The sequence below is a fragment of the Lissotriton helveticus genome, chromosome 5_1 (genome assembly GCF_964261635.1).
Source record: "Lissotriton helveticus chromosome 5_1, aLisHel1.1, whole genome shotgun sequence".
Taxonomy (NCBI): domain Eukaryota; kingdom Metazoa; phylum Chordata; class Amphibia; order Caudata; family Salamandridae; genus Lissotriton; species Lissotriton helveticus.
In genome coordinates, this window is record NC_136065.1 from 168880608 (window position 1) to 168902600 (window position 21993).

General features: G+C 46.1%; 1 protein-coding gene across 6 annotated transcripts in view; it reads left to right on the forward strand.

The window, feature by feature from the left end:
* Window positions 1-21993, forward strand: part of STRBP (spermatid perinuclear RNA binding protein) — a 617908-nt gene that overhangs the window by 396503 nt on the left and 199412 nt on the right. For all 6 annotated transcript variants that reach the window (XM_078641959.1, XM_078641961.1, XM_078641960.1 and 3 more), the window contains one exon: window positions 4689-4900. In XM_078641959.1, the coding sequence (XP_078498085.1) occupies window positions 4689-4900 (212 nt within the window). The remainder of the gene's footprint in view (window positions 1-4688; window positions 4901-21993) is intronic.

The window sequence follows — 21993 nt, forward strand, 5'->3', positions numbered from 1 at the left end:
ACTGGTTGGTAAACCACGCACCATATAACTTTCACCATACACAGCCACACTTGCTTCCAGAGCTTACACTATTTCCATACTATGCCCCCATATGTGTGTACATGGTAATTCTGTGCTGTATATATCTATATGACCTTTACTAGAAACGTTTTTTAAAAATGATGTATGAGTTTATGAAGTAATGTAAATAGCAGTATAATGGATGATGTATTTAGTGATGTCGTCAGTGATGTTATTTAAAATTACATGAGTTTTGTGATGTCATAAGCAGCGCCTAATGGGAACGCAAGTTTATAGCTGACAAATTCCATTTTTTTTCGTGTTTTAAAAGTTAGTTCTTAAATTTAATTTAACCTTTGAGGTTTTTGTCAGTGAATTTCTGAGACCGTGTTTTAACATATGTCCGCCCATGACCGCAACGCTGGATCTCTGTTATACGCCAGAGCTCCGCTCCGCTGAAAAGATTACCGGCTGAATTATCACGGCGCCTCTATGCTGCTCTCTGGGGACCTGATGCCCGAGTCTGTCTTGCCGCCCGAGTCTGTCTTACCGCTGTGGCTGCGGGTTTCGGCGGTCGACGCCGGTTTCTGGGACATCGGATGTTTGAGGCATTCAGGGCTTCACTCTGCCCGCACCCGCACTCGCGCCTAATTCTCCCTCCACACCTGCTCCCTTCAACACGCCGAGTTGCGCTTGGGACGTTCTTTGACGAGCTGCTCCACGCTGACCTTCGCCGTAGAAGCCTCGCTATCCTCCCTATGTTCTGGGAGTCTAGAGTTGTTTGAGGCAAGGACAGGCGAAGTGAGGATTGAAACCCGGACTGTGGTGAAGTAGGTGAGCCGTCCTGTGCGGTCCGAAGGGAGGCTGAGGTGAGCAAGTCCGCTGGCAGAACTTTTCCGGGTCTTACTATCACACTCCCCTCCCCTGTGAGTTAAAAATTCGGACACTAAGCGGGGGAGTGTTCTGTATTAATTGAGAAACCTAGTGCCGCTCAGGGAGTGCTGCTGTTCCCAGGCAGCTAGGGCAGGTCATCGTCGAGGGATTCCTGCGCTTCGCTAGCGCTCAATCACCCCGTGTGGACTGTGTGAAGGGGAAAGGACCTGGTTGGACATAGACGCCGAGGGACTGCGAGGTCCAGCAGGCTCTTTGCTACCTAGCTGCTGCCTCTTCCCTCGGCGTTCCCGCCCCTCGCCTGGACATTTCAAATACCTATCGCGGCCCCCGCTCCGCGGGAGCCGCTCAGGGAGTGCTGCTGTTCCCAGGCAGCGAGGGCAGGTCATCGTCGAGGGATTGCTGCGCTTCGCTAGCGCTCAATCACCCCGTGTGGACTGTGTGAAGGGAAAAGGACCTGGTTGGACATAGACGCCGAGGGACTGCTACCTAGCTGCTGCCTCTTCCCTCGGCGTTCCCGCCCCCTCGCCAGCAGTTATTTAATCACGCTTCTATTCCCGCGACGCGCGCGGGACATAGCCCGGGCAAAGGGCGGGCCCTCTAAGGCCCTCATAGGACCGAGGAGGACGGGACGGGACGGGACACCCCCCCTTGGTACCGCAAACAGAGGAAGTACATCGTTTGTACTATATCCATATTACTTCTTGGTCAGTGTATCTTTTTCTTGAAAGCGATCTTATCGTTATTATATTACCACGTTGCACTATGTCACGTAAGGGGACCACTAAGAAATCTCCTTTAATACTTGACCCAGGCCAGGGGACCCTGAATTTTACTGTGACCAATCGATCACTGCCCACTCTTTGTGAAGACGCGAATGAGCCGCGACAACTGATAGACACCAGGCAATCCCCCCATTGAACCCTGTTAGTTCACAGAACTTGTCCTTTTGGGAGGAAATAAACTCTTTATGCGGCACTAAGTATGCCCTAGTGACAACCCCATCCCCTGTAAAAAGCATCAGCACTTTTACTCCAATTAGGAAACCATGTGATTCATCCTTAATATCTCTAATAGACAATACCGACGGTGTTGCCTTGTTTCAGGGCCCAATCGACAAAAGGAAGCATGACGAGACTATTGAAAATGGGACTCATCTAAATACACCAAAATCGTGCGCCGGTCCTACATCGCCAGTCACCAACACCCCCTTAATTATGGCGGAGAGTGGAACTTATGTAGACCAGGTACTTTTATTGTCTCAGATAGAGCTATTGCTTAATATTATAGTATCACCACTGGTATAAAAAATCAATGCCCTGGGTGATAGAATAATGGGCATCGAGAGAACCATTTTAGCCAACCTCCCACCACCTATAAATGATCCATTTAACGGGGAAAGAGCCCTTTCGGCTATTTCCATAACAAAAGAGATAAATACTACAATTATTTCTCCGTCCACCCCCAAGAAGGCAATACCCAATGGTTCTGACTTATTTACTACCACAAATGTTCCCTTGCCTATTAACCTAAGGAAATTTGCCCAAACTTCTCCACAGCTTCCTAAAAAATCTGTTATAACCAAAGCCGCTCCTAAACCTGGGTTTAATAAGTATACTGCTGCTAGAGCGGATCCAAATAGCGTAGCATCCATCCAATTGCCCCCTGAAGCCGCCCCATTCGTTCTTGTTTTATCAGGAATACCGGCACCCCGCCATGGGAAATTTGAAAGCCGTCAGGAACTTTTAAACAAGGTCATATTCTGGCTTTCCAAAAAAATAGACCACTCGCACCCGATCAAGACGGAGGTATCATGAGTGTTAGAAGGGTGGGTTGGCTAGGGTCTCTAACCAAAGACAATAGTGGGGATTTGGTCCTAGTGAAATTTAGAAACAGGAACATTGTCCCCCTCCTACGATCCTACCCACCCCAAAAAGGAGACGGCCCCATATCCGTCTGGGACCTACATGACTTTTACCCAAAGTATACTACATATCCGGTCAAAAAGGTCAAAGGCGGATTATACCCAGCTGCCGGGAAAGGGTCTCTACGCAGTTTAATGTGTTCTTAAAAACTTTTGTATCTTAAACCAGTTTTCTTCAACTGTAATGTTATATTTATGTACATCATGTATTGATTTTTTGTTGTTGTTGCTTTTATGATTTTTAACTCTACAAAAATCGAATAAAGCTTACAAACGAAAAAAAACATATGTCAACATCCTAAGTGGCCAAGGGTATGCCAATATGTGAGTACCATGTTTACTTTGCCACTGAAACCAAGCTGCACCTAACTGAAGAGGCCGAAATCAGGCCTAGTTTTCTTTTGTTTTTGTTCAGAGAAGACCTGGCTTAGCAGTTCAGGCTTGTTTGTTTCCGTTGGATCTAGACCAGAGCGGTTTTTCACATTGCTGGGACTAATGTGAGGTGGCAGGGTGGACCAAAAAAGGATGGGGTGGAATACTAGTCAGAGCGATTGCTAATGGTTAGCCTATTTCCATCACTTTTTGCCTGTTTGAAGATCTTCTTTCCATACCCAACTGTGATGTTACTTTAACCTTCCCTTCCACTTAGTTTTGTGGCCCTGGGGGAGGGGGTCCCCGGGGCCTCTAGAGGCTCGGGCGTGAGGCCGCGTGCCCTCTCCCCACCCTGCCTGAAAAGCAGGCCGAGCCCCAGGTGGAAAGGGTGTACAGGGCCAAAATCGTCCTGGGGATGGAGGCCATGTGTCCCCTTCCCCTTAAACAAGATGTCGGGCCCCTGGGCTTCAGGAGGGGTTCCCACTCATGCTCACACCCCCTCCCCCCAAAAACATGGCCCAGCCCGATCCTCCGCAAATTTGCTGTAAAATCATTTTTAAAAAGAAAATGTTTTTGGGCCTAGGGGACCAGGGTATTCTTATCCTACCCCTATTTATTATTATTATTATTTTTACATTCTTGGGACTCTGGACTGAGTCCAGAGTCTTAAGACAGCTGTCACCATTTCCTGAATGAGGTGGTGGCATCCAATCAGAACTCAGCATGACGTATGTCTGGATCCTTGGAGGCTCAGCGTCCCTAGATATACAATTATTTTGAGCATTAATTGGTCAAAAACTACTGAACTGATTTACATCGAAGCACAAACAGCACTCTTTCTAGACCAAGATATAGCTTTCTTCAACAATTCATGTAAATCCATTCAGCAGTTTAGGCTGTTGTGTCTAAATATGGGAAAATGAATGGAGAAAGCACATTTTGGGTCCACATCTGTTTTTTCTCCGCATCCGCTTGACGGATCACCCCTAAACTTTACATGTGAAGTTAGTCAAAAGAAGCAGTTTTTTGGAAAGTTTCAGGTAGATTTGTTAAACGCGCCAAAGTTATTAGCAATACAGAAACACAATCCTAACTATGACAAACGCCGTTTGGCGTATATAAAAATATACATATCTACTACAAAATGAAATCTTGAGAGAAAACTGTTTAACAGTTTATGCACTAAATTACACAGGTTTACAACCGTTGTCTTATAAAGGAACTGAGACTAGATGTACTTTCTTCGTCCCATGTACTCTTTCTGTCGGAAGACAATGAGCAAACATTTTTAAAAACTGTAAGTAATAGTTTATTCTCCGCTCATAGAGGAATATAATTAAGTTAGGGTTGATAACCATGTCAGTGAACTACTGTTCCAGGTAAGTAACATATGCATGTATTCTGCTAATTTGATGTGCGAGTCTGAATAGTTCTCTATGAATTGTGAAATGTCTTCTATTGTATTTCATCATTTGAAATTTCCTTTTATTTTTCCTTCTAGTAATATTAGACAGCAAAGCAATAGATGCCAACCAGCCAATGAATGCACTAATGAGACTGAACCAAATCAGGCCTGGTCTTCAATATAAACTTCTTTCACAGTCTGGTCCTGTTCATGCACCGGTTTTCACAATGTCAGTAGATGTTGACTCTACAGTATATGAAGCATCTGGACCTTCCAAAAAAACAGCAAAGCTTCATGTAGCGGTGAAGGTAAATAGAATGTTTATTTGTAACTATAATTTCTGATGGATGCTTCTGACCACAATTCCTCATGCTGTGTAAACCCCCAGACGTCAGACTTGATCCAGAGATTTTTCTCAGCAATTCCCTCATATGTCAGTCAGTGGAGTCGTGCAAGTCTGCGTCTGGTTCGTCCCTCCTTGGAAGTTACTTTGGGGCCACAATATAATCTCCACCTCTGTGCTTCGACTTTTGTTCTTTTCTTACAGCATCTTGGAACACAGATCTGGAGCTCGCTTCCTCAATTTCTAACATTTTTCCAGTGTGTAAGTACATTTTTTTCCCCTTAAAACGACTGTGTTCTTACACTGTAAATATTGCCACAAACAGATTTTAGTAAGAAACCCACATGAAGTCTGTCTCTGGTGTCTCATGACCTGGCATGACTCGAAGTTGTGTAACAAATGCACTCAAGTGAACCTGAAGGCCAATCTTTACCTCAATGCCAAAATCTACGTCGTATAACACCGTAGAGAGGCCCAATCAAAATAGAGGACATAGACATGGGTACTACCAGATCATGGTTGCCCATCACTCGACTGACTGTAGCACTGATCCTATTCCAGCCTGAGTTCCTGGGTCCTTTGATAATGCCACAGCAGATTCAAGCTTTCAAAGAGGCTATGTTCTAAATGTGTTGCCCTTCAAGTGCGCATTCAGATGCCATGGACCCAAGGAGACAGCCCCATAGATTCTCTGTCCTGAAACCACATGACCATAATGGCAACAGCGAATCACAAGTATACACAATGCAAATCCTTTTCTGAATCTCCAGGAGGCCAATGGTCTTGATACCTGTGCAGATACTGGACCCAATTCTCCACCTGGGCCTTCTATGGCGAAATCTGCCTTTACTCTGTGGTAATTAGAAGAGCAGCGAAATAATTGTTCTCCAGTTTCCCTCAATGGAGGTTAAATAAATGTACTGACTGAGTCCAGGCCACTTCTGAATCATTGCCTCCATTCAATAAGGTCCTCACTGTCTCCCTCTTAGCATATTGGCGAAGGCAAGCTCTTCCTCTTGTCAATAGACAAATAGCCCAATGACACAGACCAGATCTGGGGTACTAACCCTTCCTCCATTAGCACCCAACACCAAAGAGCCTCATGGTTCAGGCTTCTATCAGTCGACTAACCCAAGTGTGTTTTTCACCATCCCACTAGACTAAGTTGAAACACATGAAGGTATTCAGTCAAGTGATGTTATCCTCAACCTGCTTTGCCCTTAGATCTATCAATGTGAGTCGCCTCCTGGGGATTTCCTCACAGGTTGTGGGACTTGTTTCACGATATCTTTCCTGAGGACCTTCATGCAAAACACCTCCAACAATTCAGGAAGGTCAAGACTAGGTGAAACACATGATCCGGCTGGGCCTGGACACTTCTGACTGTCGGATTAAGCAGTTGGTTCCAGTGTAGTCCTTCAGCATCACACATGGATAAGATCCACAGACTTCTCCAGTGATGTCCAACAGTCCTCCGTTGACATACCACTTGCACACGTCTTTTTGGAGGCAAGGCAGACTCTGCATTAGAGCACTTTAAAGAAAGCGGAGCAACCAAGTGCTCTCGTGGCCTTGCACCACCCTCACAATGCTATGGAAGAGGGATCTAGCAGAGGTCCTAGCAAAATATTTCTCCGCAACAGACCTCTCAGGCTTTTTGAAGTAGAGGTCGGAGATCCTTTCAACAACGTCAAGGCCTCTCGGGGCAATATATTTATTTATTTTATTCAATTTGTTAAGCGCACAAATGTGCTGTGGACTGCTGAGTTGAGAAGGACTTAACGAGGGAAGGTTTATTGATTGAATAGCCAAGTTTTTAGTAGTTTACGGAAAGGAAACCGAGTGGGGGTGGTTTTGATATGAAGGGGGAGTGTGTTCCAGAGTTTGGCGGTGGCGACAGTAAATCTTCTGTCACCCCAGGAGGCTTTTTTTGTATTGGGGATACTCCGCAAATGAGCTTCTGAGGAGTGTAATGATCTAGTCGGCCTGCAGGAACATAGACTTCTCTTGAGGAATTCAGGTCCTGTGTTATGGATTGTCTTGTAGGCAATGCAGAGGGCCATGAATTTTGCTCTATTCTCAATAGGCAGCCAATGAAGTTGTCAGAGTACCTTGGAGATGGGTTGAACGTAAGGGTGCTTGAGAGGATTCTTGCCGCTGCGTTTTGCACCATCTGCAGTTTGTGTAGGTCTCTTTCCTGAGCACTAATAAGTAGACCGTTACAATAATCTAGCTTAGCCATAACAAGTGCGCTGATGAGTCCTACCTGCATTAGGAGGAAGGAAAGGCAGGAGTTTTTTTTTTAATCATCCTCATGGTGAAAAAGGATGAGAAGATGACTGAATTGACGTGATGAATAAAAGATAATTTGTCGTCAAACATGACTCCCAAGTTTCTAACTTTAGTTACAGAGGAAGGAGGTGGGCCTAACTCTACTGGCCACCAGGAATCAGACCAGCTTGGGGAAAGATTACCGAATATCATCACCTTCGTCTTTTCGGAGTATAGTTTGAGACAATTGTTTGCCATCCAGGAGCTGATAGCAAGCATTCCCTCTTGAAAGTTAGCCGAGACTATTCCGCCATTGTTGTGGATTTCCAGCACAATCTGAGTTTCATCTGTGTAAGAAGTTAATCGCAGGTTATGGCACTTAATGATCCTGGCCAGGTCCGACAAGTAAATATTGAACAGGGTCGGACTTAGCGAGGATCCCTGAGGCACCCTGCATGGCAGTGAAAATGGAGGGGAGGTGAAGTTGCTGAGCTTTACTAGTTGGATGCGGTTAGACAGGAAGGATGTCAGGAGTTCCTTGGCTTGATCTTTGATACCTATGACGGAGACACAGTCTATTAAGGTTGATCGACCGTGTCAAATGCTGCCAAAAGATAAAGCAGCAGCAGGATAGCAGCACCTTCCTTGTCAAGAGTCATCCTGATTTTGTCGGATGTCTTGATCAGGGCAGTTTCTGTGCCATGCCCTTTCCTAAAGCCAAATTGGGTATCATCTAGGAAGTTGTTGTTAATGTAGAGGGCTAGCTGAGTATTCATCACTTTCTCAACGATCTTTGCGGGGAATGGGAGGCAGGCAATAGGTCTATAATTCTTGGTCTCAATAGGGTTAAGGTTGTGTTTCTTAAGCAGTGGTTTGATAATGGTTTCTTTCCAGATGGAAGGGTAAGTTCCTGTCATGAACATTGAGTTACACATTTTGACCAATTCGGGTCCTATGATATCCTGTATAACTTTTATTGTGGTAGGGGGGCATGGGTCGTTGGGGTAGTTGGATTTAGTAGTGGATATGAGGCCGGTAATGTACTCTGTTGTGACCTGGCCAAATTCAGAAAAGGTGGGGGGTTATTGTTAAAGAATGTAAAGCTGGGGGGTTTGTGGAGTGTGATTCTACATTAGATGTGATAAGTAGGTTGTTAGTTGAGGAGTGGGACGAGAAAGTGGAGTAGATGTGGGTGACTTAATCCTGAAAGAAGATGGCGAGAGAATTGCAGAAGAGTTGCATGGGGTTCTGGACGGGTTAATCTCTGGTCCTGAGAGCTTAGTGACGACCTGGAACAGCTGTTTCAGTCTTGCGCTGTATCAATTTGGTTAATGTAGTATTTGCTTTTTTCTGTAATTGGAAGATGTTTGTATTTAGTGATTGCTTTCCTATACCGTGTTTTCTTGGTGAGATCGTAATCTCTGCGCCAGTAAGGTTCCAAGTTTCTACATTTTTGCTTTTCTAGTCTAAGTGCCTCACTGAACCAGGGGGCGGATGGAGTCGTTCTGTTTTTGGATGTATACACTGCCCAAACCCCACTCCGCCGCTGCTTCAACACCTCTTAAGCTCGCCGTCCGTTGCGCACTGTCACATAGTTAGAGACTGAAGTGGCACCGCATTGTATCAGACATATGGGTCCTTTTAAGTTGAGCCTAGAGCAGCACATGCGCTGCTTGCTTGACTTTTAGTATGAGGTTTTCAAGGTCTACCAGAGGCTGCCTCAAGCTTGCATTCACGATCGCTTGCACGCGTGCACCCGCCATCTGTCTTTTCTACGTCACCTCACGTCTAACAATGCCTTTCCTTTCATTGAGGCCATATATTCCATTGTTTAAGAGCTGTAGGTGTGTTCGTTGTTGCATTCTGTCTCCCTTCCAGTGCTCAACATTCCAGCTCCATGTGGCTGGCAGCTCATAAAACCTGGGTATGTTGAAATTGCTGCTATAAATAGTAAGCGAACCACTCGCACAATATGTACTGGTACCAATTTGAAGCACCGTTTCAATCTATATGGGGCCACGATTCTTAGGATACAAAAGGGAAAAAATAACTTTGATTCATTTGTTTGTCCACCATACTTCTAGCAGCTGCAGCTCCTTCTAATGTCCTCATGCCGAGTCCCCAGAAAGCAGCCATTGCGAGCGTGTGCACAATTTAAATAAACAAACTTTTGAATGTGGCCCGAAAAGAAAGCAGCCCTCGCGCAAAAAACATGAAACGTTTTTTTTTTTGTTTTACAAAGTTCTACTTTTAATTGTTTATATTCCCGCTGGTTAAAAAGACACGCTTACCCACTCATAAGTGCACCATTCTAGTACAACTGCATGTTATTTTCCGCCCCATCTCCCACAGGTATACAGTTAGCATTTTGCCTGGTCTCTTGTATCTCTGGTCCTTTCACGGCCCCTTTCCTCATTAGAAAATCACGGTCTGGTGACGTACCAGCATACGCTAGCTTTAAAGAATGCACCACCAACACGTCCACCACCGACACGTCCACCACCAACACGTCCACCACTATGGCCACCAACACTTCCACTATGCCAACCAACACTTCCACCACCACCACCACGTCCACCACCACCACATCCACCACCACGTCCACCACATTTGGTCTCTGTTGGTTCCTAGAAAAAGCGCAGGAGTCTGACTCGCTGAGTTTGGCCTGTGAGAAATAAGCATATCCAGTAAAGGGCCTTTCCGCGGATGGCGGGGTCGTGTAGTCTGGTGGCTAGTGTGCGCTTGGAGACAGTGTTGAAGGCCGCTGAGAGGTCCAGGAGGATGAGGGCTGCCGTTCTGCCCTGGCCGAGGAGGTAGCGGATGTCGTTGGTGGCTGCGAGTAGAGCAGTCTCCGTGCTGCAGAATCCTGATTGGGAGGTGTCTAGGATGTTGTTGGCTTCGATGAAGTTTGCTAGCTGGGTGTTGATGGCCTTTTCGGTGACTCTTGCTGCGAATGGAAGCAGGAGATAGGCTTGAAGTTCTTGAGATCTGTCTGGTCTGCAGAGGGTTTTTTCAGGAGGGGGTTGACTTGGGCGTGTTTCTAGTCGTCAGGGAATGTGGCAGTTTCGAGGAAGCAGTTGATCGTCCAGCGTAGTTCGGGTGTGATGGCCGTGGTGGCTGTGTGGAAGACATGGGCTGGGCAGGGGTCTAAGGGTGCTCCAGAGTGGATGCTCTTCATGTTCTTTAAGGTGTTTTCGTTCGTAAGTGGGGTCTGGGTGAGCAGGATCTGTTGGGTTGCAGAGGTCTTGGGATGGAGGGATGGCGGGATGGCAGTTGTTTCGCTGCCAGGGTTGGTCAATTTCTTGATGATGGAGAATAGTGCCATGGAGTTGTGGGCATTGGTGAGGATTCGGTCTTGGAGGAAGTTCTATTTTGTGGATTTGGTTAGGGGGTGATGTGCTGTGGTGGCTGCTCAGTAGGCGGTGCATGTTCCTCCATTTCTTTTTGAGTCTTCAGCAGGAGCGCTTGGATTCTTGGTGTGCAGAGATGAACCAGCTTGCTTTCTTGGTGTGTAGACCGGTGGCTTTCTTGAGGGGGCAAGGACGTTGGCGCAGATCGTGATCCATAGGTGGAGGTTGCGTACCCCAGTGTTGGCATCTGGGGTTGTTGGTGATGGGGTGCTGGTGAGGGCACATGTGAGCTGGTCTTCGGTGACTTTGTTCCAGCTTCTATGGGGAGGCGGCGCTTGTGCTTGTGACGCGTTTCTGTGGCTGCTAATGTTTGACCGTCACCGTTTTTATGGTTCTGTACAGATCCGTATTTCTATTTGGGAGATATTGTCTCTTGTCCTGAAGAAGGTGGCGGTCAAACATAAGCAGCCACCGAAACACGTTGATGCTCACTAAAAGAGGCACATTTGAGATTGTGAGGACATTTGTTGTGACTAACAAATCATGTGTATAGAGAATTAACTTTTAGACAAATTATCTATGTCCGATGATTTGGCCTCTTTATGATAAGAAAGAATATTCTTGCAGGTTCTCCCAATATTGCACTGAATTGCTTGTTTTTTGTGTCATGTTATGTATTATGGTTTTTTTTGATGAAAGGTTTTGAATATTGTATGGAGGAAAATATTTTCTGTGTGTGACCACATGTTTGGTTAGTTTTAATAAAATATTTGTACCTACAATTTTTGAACACTTGGCACTTTGATGGTGGTGGTGTTATGTTCTGACGATACGTTTATTTGGTTGGGTTTTCTGAGTTACCCAAAGGGGATTATTTTCTGAGTGAGGCTCCCTTGGATCCAGGCCTGGATCCGGATCGGCGCAGTCAACCTTATCACACCTCCACCGGCGCCGATTCCACCAGCACCACGACTGCTGCTAGGGACTAAAGTGGCATCTCTGCTGAAAGTTGTCACGCCCTTCCACATTGGGCAGTCTGTCTTCCAATGGTGTTCTTTGCCCCTCCTCTTCCATCCAGGGAGGAGAAAAGATTCCATTGCTTTGACCCGAAGAGCGCTCTGTGCTTCTACAATGATCGCACCAAGGACCATAGGGTGGAACATCAACTCTTCATTGGGTTCTTTGGAACAAAGAAAGGAAAAGCAGTACAGAAACTGACCTTCTTCAGATAGATTTTCCTTTTTATTAAGATCTGCTATAGATTGGCTAAGATACCGCCTCGGGAAGATCTGCTGGCTAACTCCAAGGCTGCCATACTGTGTTGGCGTATGTACTACCAGTATTGGACATCTGCAAGGCTGTTACCAGGGTGGGCATCAGTCTACATGTTTATGAGACATTATTGCTTGAATTGCCAGGTCCAGCAGGAGGGGCGATTTACCCATTCAGTCCTGCAGGATTTTGTGGTCTGAGACATCCACAGACTCACCAAATGTGAGGACCCTGCTTCGGTATCTCTTCACAAGTTGAGAATCTGCAGTTAGAAGTATTGGTTAGAAGAACAAGTTACCTTTGGTAATATTCTTTCTGGTGTCCACTTTATCTTACCAAGGATTACCGATCAGCCTACCTCTCTCCCAATTCTGAATGGACTCCCTTGCTCTGTATTAAAAAAACGTTTTCAACTAGAGCTCTACTCACTGGCACAGTCTGATTATTGAAGTTTCATGTCCAATATTGCTGAAAGATCTGTCAAACGAACTGATATCAACACTCTGAAGTGGCCCCAATGTCACTTCCGAGGTGGGATGGACCCGATAGGGAGCTGCACAATGCCACCAATTGGTGCACAAGGGAATTGCTGAGGAAAAAACCCCAGATCCAGTCTGGCGCCAGGGGGTATTCACATGCTAAGAAATCTGCAGTTAGGTAGACTATCCACCAGCAAGAGGGTTACTGAAGGTAAGTAACTTTTTAACAAATACTCCTTTGTTTTGCCTGGTGGTATTACAACAGCTGTCAATCACCCATATTACATTTAATGTCAGTCCTTCGTTTTTGTTTTTTGCATCTCTCCATTTAACTCTAAAAAATATTATGGTCCTCATCCTGTGTTTTCTGTGGCACTGGCTCCATCCTTTTGCCATGCGAAATACTGGGGATTGACATTTCTTCAAGGTGAAATTCATGAAGGATTAAAAGTTTCAACCCTCAAAATGGAGAATAACTGCAAAAATCTTTGTTTTTACATTAATTACCACAGGCTTCTCACATTTATGGTCTTTTTTTCCACCGCAAATTAATCAGGGGGAAAAATTCAGGAGTGGTGATTATTTTACATTACTTGTAATCCTGGTTCAGCCTATAATTTATCGTCTGATTTAGGATTACCCTCAAAGACTGGATAAGAGGTCTTTTGAGTGTACATTTCATTCCTTGTCCTCTTGTAAAGAGATCAGTTCCTATAAACATATCAATCTTTACATTCTTAGTTTCTTTTTGTCAGTTCAGCGTGAAGTAAACTGTTAAGTGACTGTTTTTGTATAGTATATGATCTCTGTAGTTCTAACAATTTGAAAATAAATGCTACCCAAGGTCTCTGTGAAATATAAATATATGGATATTAATGTAGGAAGCTGGCTCTGTATATACTAATGCAAAGTAAGGTATAGTGTGCACAGAGTCCAGGAAGTCCCCAGCGGTATAGCAGAGTCTAAATTAGGCAAGTACTAACAGCTCTCTTTGTTGTGGTATGGGGAGCAGTTAGGCTTATTCAGAGGGTGTGTTAAGCACTCATTGTATTCACTCACTCAAGGACTGATTACACACACTCAGAGACAGAATCCAGACCAATTGGATAAGTAATAAAAGGTATACTTGCATTTTATTTCTAGAACCAAACATGGCTTGGTACAGGTAGGTAAAATGTTCAATTGGAAAACCTAGCACAGACATACAATTTATAATAGATTTGCAGTTGTTACAGGTTGGTATGGTTTTAAAAAGCAGGTTATGTTACACATTAATTACTTTTAGAATACCTTGATTACTTTTAGATTATATAGAGTAGTAGTGGTGGTATGCCCAGATGCCACACCTAAGGATCTCACAATACAAGGTAAGTAAGACTGTTCTTGGCTTGAGTTAAAATTACGGTTTTCCCAATACAAAACAGTTCAACACTTGGAACATGTTTAGGCCCAAATAACATGGGTTCCTATGGGAGAAATATTATCGGTTTACAGGTAAGTAAACCTCTTACACTTGGGAGTTTTGGTGGACCAAGGTTCCCGAAGGTATAGGGAAGGCCCTCGAGTTGCACCACCGGGGTACAGAGTGCTGGGGCCCAATGTTTGCAAATGGGATCTTCGATTAGAGCTGCTTATGAGCAGGCCACTTGCATGTGGGAGCAAAGCTCCTGGGGTTAAGGTCAGCACTGCTGGGGCTAAAAATTAGTACAGGATCTGCACCGCCACCAGCAGCACTGGGGCAGCCGGATGCAGTGTGCTAAAGAGACATCTGGGACCGTGTGATTCTCAATGGAGACCTTTGGTTCTACAAAGTTGCTGCAGGCTCATGCAGGGAGTCTTCCTGAAGGCGACCACCGGCTGGAGAGATAAGTTAGATTGCCCCAGTATTGGAACTTTTATAGATTCCCATGCTTTGTATCATTCCCACGTCGTCGGAATGGGAGCCTCAATAAATAGAAATACCATAGCAGTAGGTACAAAAGAGAAAGAAAGGCCTAGGCCTCATCTCGTTTTGTAGCATATCCACCTCTTTTTGTAAAAGAGACCAAAAGGTTGCAACAATCAATCAGAATAGCCTCACCCCATAGAACCCTCCTGAGAGCCTCTGATTTTCTACCGCACGTTGTGCTAAGGGAGTCTCCTCTGAGCTCTGCTCAGTTTTTCTTTCTACAACTTGGGATTCTACTATTTTTTCTTCAAAATGTCGGATAAAGAGAAGAAGGCCTTATTTTTGGCTTGTGCTACCTGTTCAAAGAAAAGACTATATGTGGAGGACAAGCATAAGGATTGTATTTACTGCTTGTACCCAGACCTCGAAGCCACTGATTGCAAGATCTGCAGAACCTTCTCCACTAAGACATTGAGATACAGGGAAGGAAGTGTTTTGATCTGGCTACAAAAAATGAAGTCTCGGAAGGAGGTGATTTTCAGTGACAGCGAGGATTCCTCCTCAGCTTCTTCGTCAATGAGATCTAAGAAGAGGGGTAGGTCTTCCCCTTCAACTTTAACTGAGCCTCCTTCTAAGGCCTCTCAAAAGACCTCTGATAGGTGTAGTAGGTCTAGTCCCTGAAAATCTCCTCACCGAGGTGCAAAAGAGAAAGAGGGATTGGCGTCTGAGGTGGTTTCTACTCAGAAGGGGTCTCGAGTTCCTTCTGTTCTCTCTCCACCACCTGGGAAAGCAAAACATTTTTTAAAAAACGACTTCCCAACCTCAACAGGAGAAATTTGTGAAGAAAACCAGCTAGTCGACGATAGCATCTTAAGGTACGTTGACGATGACTGCTAAATTTCATCAGGTGTCCATTACTACTCCGTCGACGGTCCCGTTGACGTAGACGACTTCGTCCACAGCTCAAGTTCCCTTCTTTGTGTCGTCGACTATATTGATATCGTCGACATGGACGATGATGACGCCGACGGTGGTGTGGACGACGATGGCGATGGCTGCTATGATATTGACGATGAGCTCGTCGACGATGCCGTCGACGATTTCTCCTCCGTCGACGATGGTCCTTTCTCCGATGTCTATGCTCTCGTAGACGACAATTCCATCATCGGCGACGACGTCGTCAACGACTCCGTTGACGGTGCAAAAAGTGAAAATTTCAATTAAAAGACGCCAAATTACTCCGGAGATGACATCTCCGCGAAGGGTGACCCCCCTTCCTCCGGCCTTACTATTAGATGAAGACTACTCGGAGACGGATGATGTCGTTATGGGGATGTGTACAGTCCATCTCAGCTCCAGGTCAAATACCAGGACTCAGACTCTGATGACTATTACGAAGAACAAGGACAGCCTCCTCCCAGAAAGAGAACGCATGAGCAACCTCATCAGGGTATGGTTTCTATCCCCTCCTCCCTAATAAATGACTTACAAATCATGTTGATGGATTACAGGAGGAGATTTCCATCTCAATCGTCCGAGTCCATGCAGCCACCTCCTCCACCATTACCAACACCACCACCTCCTCCTTCAGTTTCTGCGGTTCAACCACCAGAACAAGAACCCTCGGAAGGAAGGCAGACTATCAACACGGGCCAAGCGTTGGGTGATAATGATAATGACAACGATTCTTCAGATGATGGACGGGATGTGTCAGAGGTCCCAAATCCAGATAGAGAGTGGGACGATTACATTATTCCAGACTCGCCTTCACCTTCACTGGATCCGATAGATTCCCCTCCAGCAGACATTGGAGGTTTCCATAATCTCATGGAAAGGGCTTCGAAGAGATTTGGCCTTCCTGTTCCAGTAGTTCAATCAGACTGCTTCCTATATGATTTCAAAGAACCATATAGGAAATCCATCCGCTCGATTCCCATTATAGAGCACGTATGGACTGAAGGTGTGAAGGTCATGCAGTCTCCAGCTACTGTTATTCCTGTCCTACCGCGGCTGGAGAAGAAGTACAAGGCCCCTGATGGTAGTCCCGCTTGCCTGGTTGGACAACCGAAGCCGGACTCTGTGATCTCCCAGGCGCCGCAGAGAAAATCAAAGAACCCATCGGCCCCTCTGGCTTCACCGCCTGATAGGAAAGGGAGACGCCTGGACAACGTGGGTAAATGATTCTCTTCCATGTCCAGCCTCCATGTTCGAGCCTCCAATGCACTTGCAATTTTGGGATGACATGATCGCCAAATGTGGTGCATTTTGTCTCCGTTTGTGGATCAGCTACCGGACAGTGCTAAAGCGGATGCAAGGAAGATTTGGAGGAAGGGGAGAGATCTTCCTCAGAGAGAATTGACTGCGCCATGGACATCGCCACAACTGCTTTTCGTGCCTTTGCAGGTTCGGCTGTCCTGAGAAGACAAGGTTGGCTTCTGGCTATCTGGTTTCGCCCGGAAGTACAAAAGAAGATTTTAGATTTGCCCTTCGATGGTGATATGCTTTTCGGCAAGCATATAGATGACGCCTTACAAGATATTAGGAAGGACACAGAGACAGCCAAGTCCTTTGGCACGTTGCAATATCGTAAGATACCTTTCCGAAGTGCAAAAGGCAAACGTTTTTCCAACTACAGAGGAGGATTCCAACAGCGCTACTCCTCCTATTCGCAATCTTCCCAAACCTATATACCTCAATACTCTCAGAGACCGAGCCAATCGACATCTTTCTCATGCCAGCCAGCAAGAGACCGACTGGGTCGTCAGGGGAGAGATTTGTCCAAACGTCAATAGCGGCCTCTTTGCTCTGTCTCCTGTTCCTCCTCCTCCGGTAACATCAGTACGGGGCAAGATTTCACATTGTCTACGCAGCTGGATGTTAATAACATCAGATCGGTGGGTCCTCAATATCATTTGGTTTGGCCACACATTGGAATTTCAGCAACTCCCTCCTTCCAGAGCCCCTCGCGCCACAGAATCAAAACATCTACAACTTCTACGTCTCGAAGCCCATCAACTGTTCATCAAAGGGGCGATAGAGCCTGTACCTCAATCTCAAAGAGGCCAAAGATTCTATTTCATGTTTTTCCTAGTTCGCAAGACGGAAGATAAGTGGCGCCCAATTTTAGACCTGAGGAAGCTCAACACCTATCTCATAAAGCTGTCATTCAGAATGGTATCTCATCAGGATATTTTACGTCTTCTCAATCCAGGAGATTACATAGAAACTCTGGATCTAGAGGACGCATATTTCCATGTACCGATCTATTAAGCTCACAGACTATTCTTACGCTTCACAGTAGCCAAGAGCCACTTTCAATTTAAAGTCCTTCCTTTCGGGGCTCAGATCCGCCCCATGGATATTCACAAAGGTCTTAGCCCCAGTGGTGGCGTTTCTCAGAAAACAATCTCTAGAGGTTTTCCCTACCTAGACAATTGGTTAGTAAAGGCTCCATCCTTTCAAGTTGCTTCCACAGCAGTCAACAGTTGCATTCGACTTTTCGACCAACTAGGTCTACAACTCAACAGGAGCAAATCTGTTCTTCTCCCATCCAGGTAGGCCAGATTCCTAGGTTCCATTCTGGATACAAGTTGCTGCAAGGCTTTCCTTTCGGAAGAAAGACAGAAAAGACTCATTCTTTTGTCTCGTCTCTTACAGAAGAGACAGACTCTATTGGTCTGTTGGTACAAGTCGCTCCTAGGATCGATTTCATCTTGCATACCCTTGATTCCGCACTGCAGACTTCGGATGCGTCCGCTGCAGGAGCAGCTAGACAAACAATGGTGCCAGGCAGAAGGCACGTTCGACGACAAAATAACAGTGACACCATTAATGAGGAAAGCGGCCAATTGGTGGATGGTAAAAGACAATATCTCAAAGGGTCTCCCTTTCATGATTGCTCCATCTCCCTTGGTTCTAACCATGGACGCCTCACTAGAAGACTGGGAGCAGTATTACAGGATCTACAGGTGAGCGGTCATTGGATGCCCGGGCAGCGCTTTTTCCACATCAATCTTCTGGAACTCAAGGCCATTCATTTAGCTTTGCAAGCTTTCCTTCCAAGAATTCGGAATGCCACGGTGCTGGTCCATACAGACAACACGACGGCCATGCATTATATTAACAAACAAGGCGGAACAAGATCTTGAGTTTTTTCAAGAGAAGCCCAAGAAATATGGAATTGGGCAATTCTCCACCGGGTTTCTTTTCAGCAGAACACCTCTCAGGTACGCTCAACAAGACAGTGGATGCATTGTCTCGTCTGAAATCAATATGTCACGAGTGGGAATTGGATCAGAACACTCTCGACGAAGTCTTCGCCTGTTGGGTCACTCCGGCCATAGACCTGTTTGCGAGTCCAGACAACAGAAAATGCCAATTCTACGCAAGCAGGGATCACCATCGCGGTTCACTGGGTAATGCTCTTTCAGATAGCCTGGTCAGGCGCATTTGTTTATGCCTGTCCTCCAATACCCCTGATTCTGAGACTGATCAGGAAACTCAAGGCGGAACCTTGCAGAAGGATTATGATCGCACCAGCGTGGCCCCGCCAATTCTGGTTCACAGAGCTTCTCCTGCTCTCTCAAGATTAGCCAATACACCTACGACCCATTCCATCTCTATTGACAATGTTTCAGGGCCAAGTGCTGCATCCAGACCCGAGCTCACTCCTATTGACAGCTTGGCTTCTGAGCTACGAGAATTCCAGGATTTGAATATCTCTCGGGAGTGTAAGGAAATACTTTCTCAAGCCCGTGCACCAAGTACAAATAAGACTTATCGTGCAAAATGGAAACGTTTCTGCTTATGGTGCCATCGGCAGAATCTCCATCCGTACACTTCATCGCATCACCAGATTTTACCATATATTCTTTCTCTGGCTAAATCAGATCTGGCGCATTCCTCCATCAAAGTACACCTGGCGGCTATCTCTAGATTCAGGCGGACAGCCTCAGGCCCTTCTCTTTGGTCCTCAAGAATTATCAAGCAATTCCTAAAAGGTCTTTTCAGGGTTTTTCCTCCAGCCCTGCCTCCACCTCCTGTCTGGCAACTCAATTTGGTTCTAGCTCATCTCATGAGATCTCCATTTGAACCTATTCACAGAGCGGATCTTAAGTTCCTTTCATGGAAAGTAGCTCTTCTTTTAGCCTTAACGTCGGCTAGGAGAACTCCAAGCACTTACTATTATGGAACCCATTTTACAGTTCAAGAAAGACACTCTAATCCTAAGAACAAATCCGAAATTCATTCCAAAGGTCCCTTCGGATTTCCATTTGAACGAACCGGTGGTTCTGAAGTCTTTTTTCCCTCGACCATCGTCTCCAGCAGGAAGGTCGCTACATTCCTTAGATGTCCAAAGATGTTTAAGATTTTATCTAGAACGGACAAAGAGTTTCAGGAAATCTTCACAGCTCTTCGTTGCTTATAGTGCTCCGCGGAAGGGTTTTCCGTTTTCTAAGCAAGGCATTTCACTGTGGATTTCCAGTGCAATTCACCAGGTAAACCGCTAGAAAGACATGTACAAGCTTATTCGACGACATCAGTCTCATTCTCTGCGGCTCTCTTCGCCGGAGTTCCTATCAAAGACATTTGTAGGGCGACTACTTTGGAGCAATACCCACACGTTCACAAAGCATTACTGCTTGGACTCTTCCATAAGGAGCGAAGCTGCAGTCTGACAAGCAGTCCTGAGAAATCTTTTCCTATGAAAGGTGAGCTTTCCCTACTAACGCGCCTTCCTATGATTGCACATTTTGTATCAGATAATGTTTTCCTATCTATTGTGGCAAGATATATATTTGCTTCCTATGAACATAAGTATGCAAAGGTATGTTGATACTTATGTAACAATGTGGTCTTATTGCTTACTGCTAGCTACTCTGATACAAAGCATGGGAATCTATGGAAGTTCCAATACTGGAGCAAGATAACAAGTTACTTACCTGTAACTTAGGTTCCCCAGTATTGGTAACTTTCATGGATTCCCATGCGCCCACCCTCCTCCCCTGGGAAAGCTCAGCCTTTCGCAGATGTAGTTACTGTTACACAACGGCTATGAAAATCTGAGGCTCTCTCAGGAGGGTTCTATGGGGTGAGGCTATTCTGATTGGTTGTTGAAACTTTCTGGTCTCTTTTACAAAAAGAGGTGGATATGCTACAAAATGAGATGAGGCCTAGGCCTTTCTTTCTCTTTTGTACCTACTGCTATGGTATTTTTCTATTTACCGAGGCTCCCATTCCGACGAAGGGGGGAATGTTACAAAGCATGAGAATCTATTAAAGTTACCAATACTCTGGAACCAAAGTGGGGGTGCCTGGACACCGTCGGTTGGGCCATCCAAGGCTGTGGGGCATCAGGTGTGGATGTCTTCTGGGGTCAGGTTTTCTTACCAGCTCCGGTCATGGTTGGGGAGACCCTTCAGGTTGAGGCCGCAGGCATCATCTTGAGGTTCGAGGGAGGTCGGGGACCACCATTTTCCAGGTCAGGATCGCTATGGAGTCCTCCTCGTGGTATTGAGCCACTCGGGCCATGAAAGTTGGGCACAGAGTGGTGCAGAATTGAGGAGTTGCTGGAATACGGCTTTTGGTTTTGGGAGTCTTTTTTTAGTACATCCAGTGCTCACAGGAGACCATCTGTAAGGTGAGTGCAGGGTAGCGCCTCCAGGCTCTGGGGGTTCCTGGCTGCTGGACAATCCGGGATCTTCACAGTAGGCAGGACAGAGATGGGACAGGCCGGTAGGGCTGGGGCCAAAGCAGTAGGTGTCCTCTTCTTACTTGTTCAGCACGGCCCTTCGGTCCTTCTTCTTTATTCCTCGAATCTGGGGAGGCAAGATTCGTGGTGGCCCCTAAATACTAGATTTAGGGGTGTTAAAAGGGGTGTGCAGGCCGGCTTCAGTCCTTTGTCTGGTTGGTTCTTGTCTGAGGAGGCAAGGATCAGGGTTGCCCCTAAATACTAGATTTAGGGGCGTTACAGGTAAGTAAAGGTTGGGAGCAATGGGTCCCTTTCTTGGGGTGGGTACACTCCCATTTATGCCACCCTCCAGTAGGAGGGGGGCATATGCCTCTCTCAGGTTGGCTGGGTCCCCCATCTGCAAGATGGCAGGGACTAGGAGTTGTGCTTCCCCTTGCCTCCCCCACCTGAAGGGTGGGTTTGGCAAAGGTGGGCACATCTCCCTTCACTTGGTTTTCCTGACGATTCTCCAGCCCAAAGTGGGAGGCAGAACTAGTGGGAGTCAGTTGATGGAAGCCGCAAAGGGCTTGGGTAGCTCACAAAGGCGGCAAGCCTTTGAGACTTTCCCTTCGTGGGCCTTGCCCATCCTGAGGGAGGAGATTTGGCACCTCATCCCAGGATGTGCATTGTTTCAGACCCCGAGAGCAGCAGGCTCTCTACCCCGAGGTCCAGAAACTTGTCTGGTGGTGACAGCTGGCGAGCAGCCACTCAGCCAGGACACTAGAGTTAGGTCGTTTTTCAGGGGGTATCTCCAAGATGTCCTCTGAGTGCATTTTTCATTAAATCCCATAGTGGCATCAGTGTGGGTTTAATGTGCTGAGAAGTTTGATACCAAACCTCCCAGTTTTCAGTATAGCCATTTTTGGTACGGTTGAGTTCGTAATGACAAACTCCCAACACCATATACTCTTAATAGCATGACTGTACTTACAATGTCTAAGAATTGGCCTAGACACTGTAGGGGCACAGGACTCATGCACCTGTACCCTCACCACTGGTATAGTGCACCCAGCTAGAGGGTGGCTGACCTATGCGAGGCAGTGGGTTGTTGGCATGGCACACAAAGAT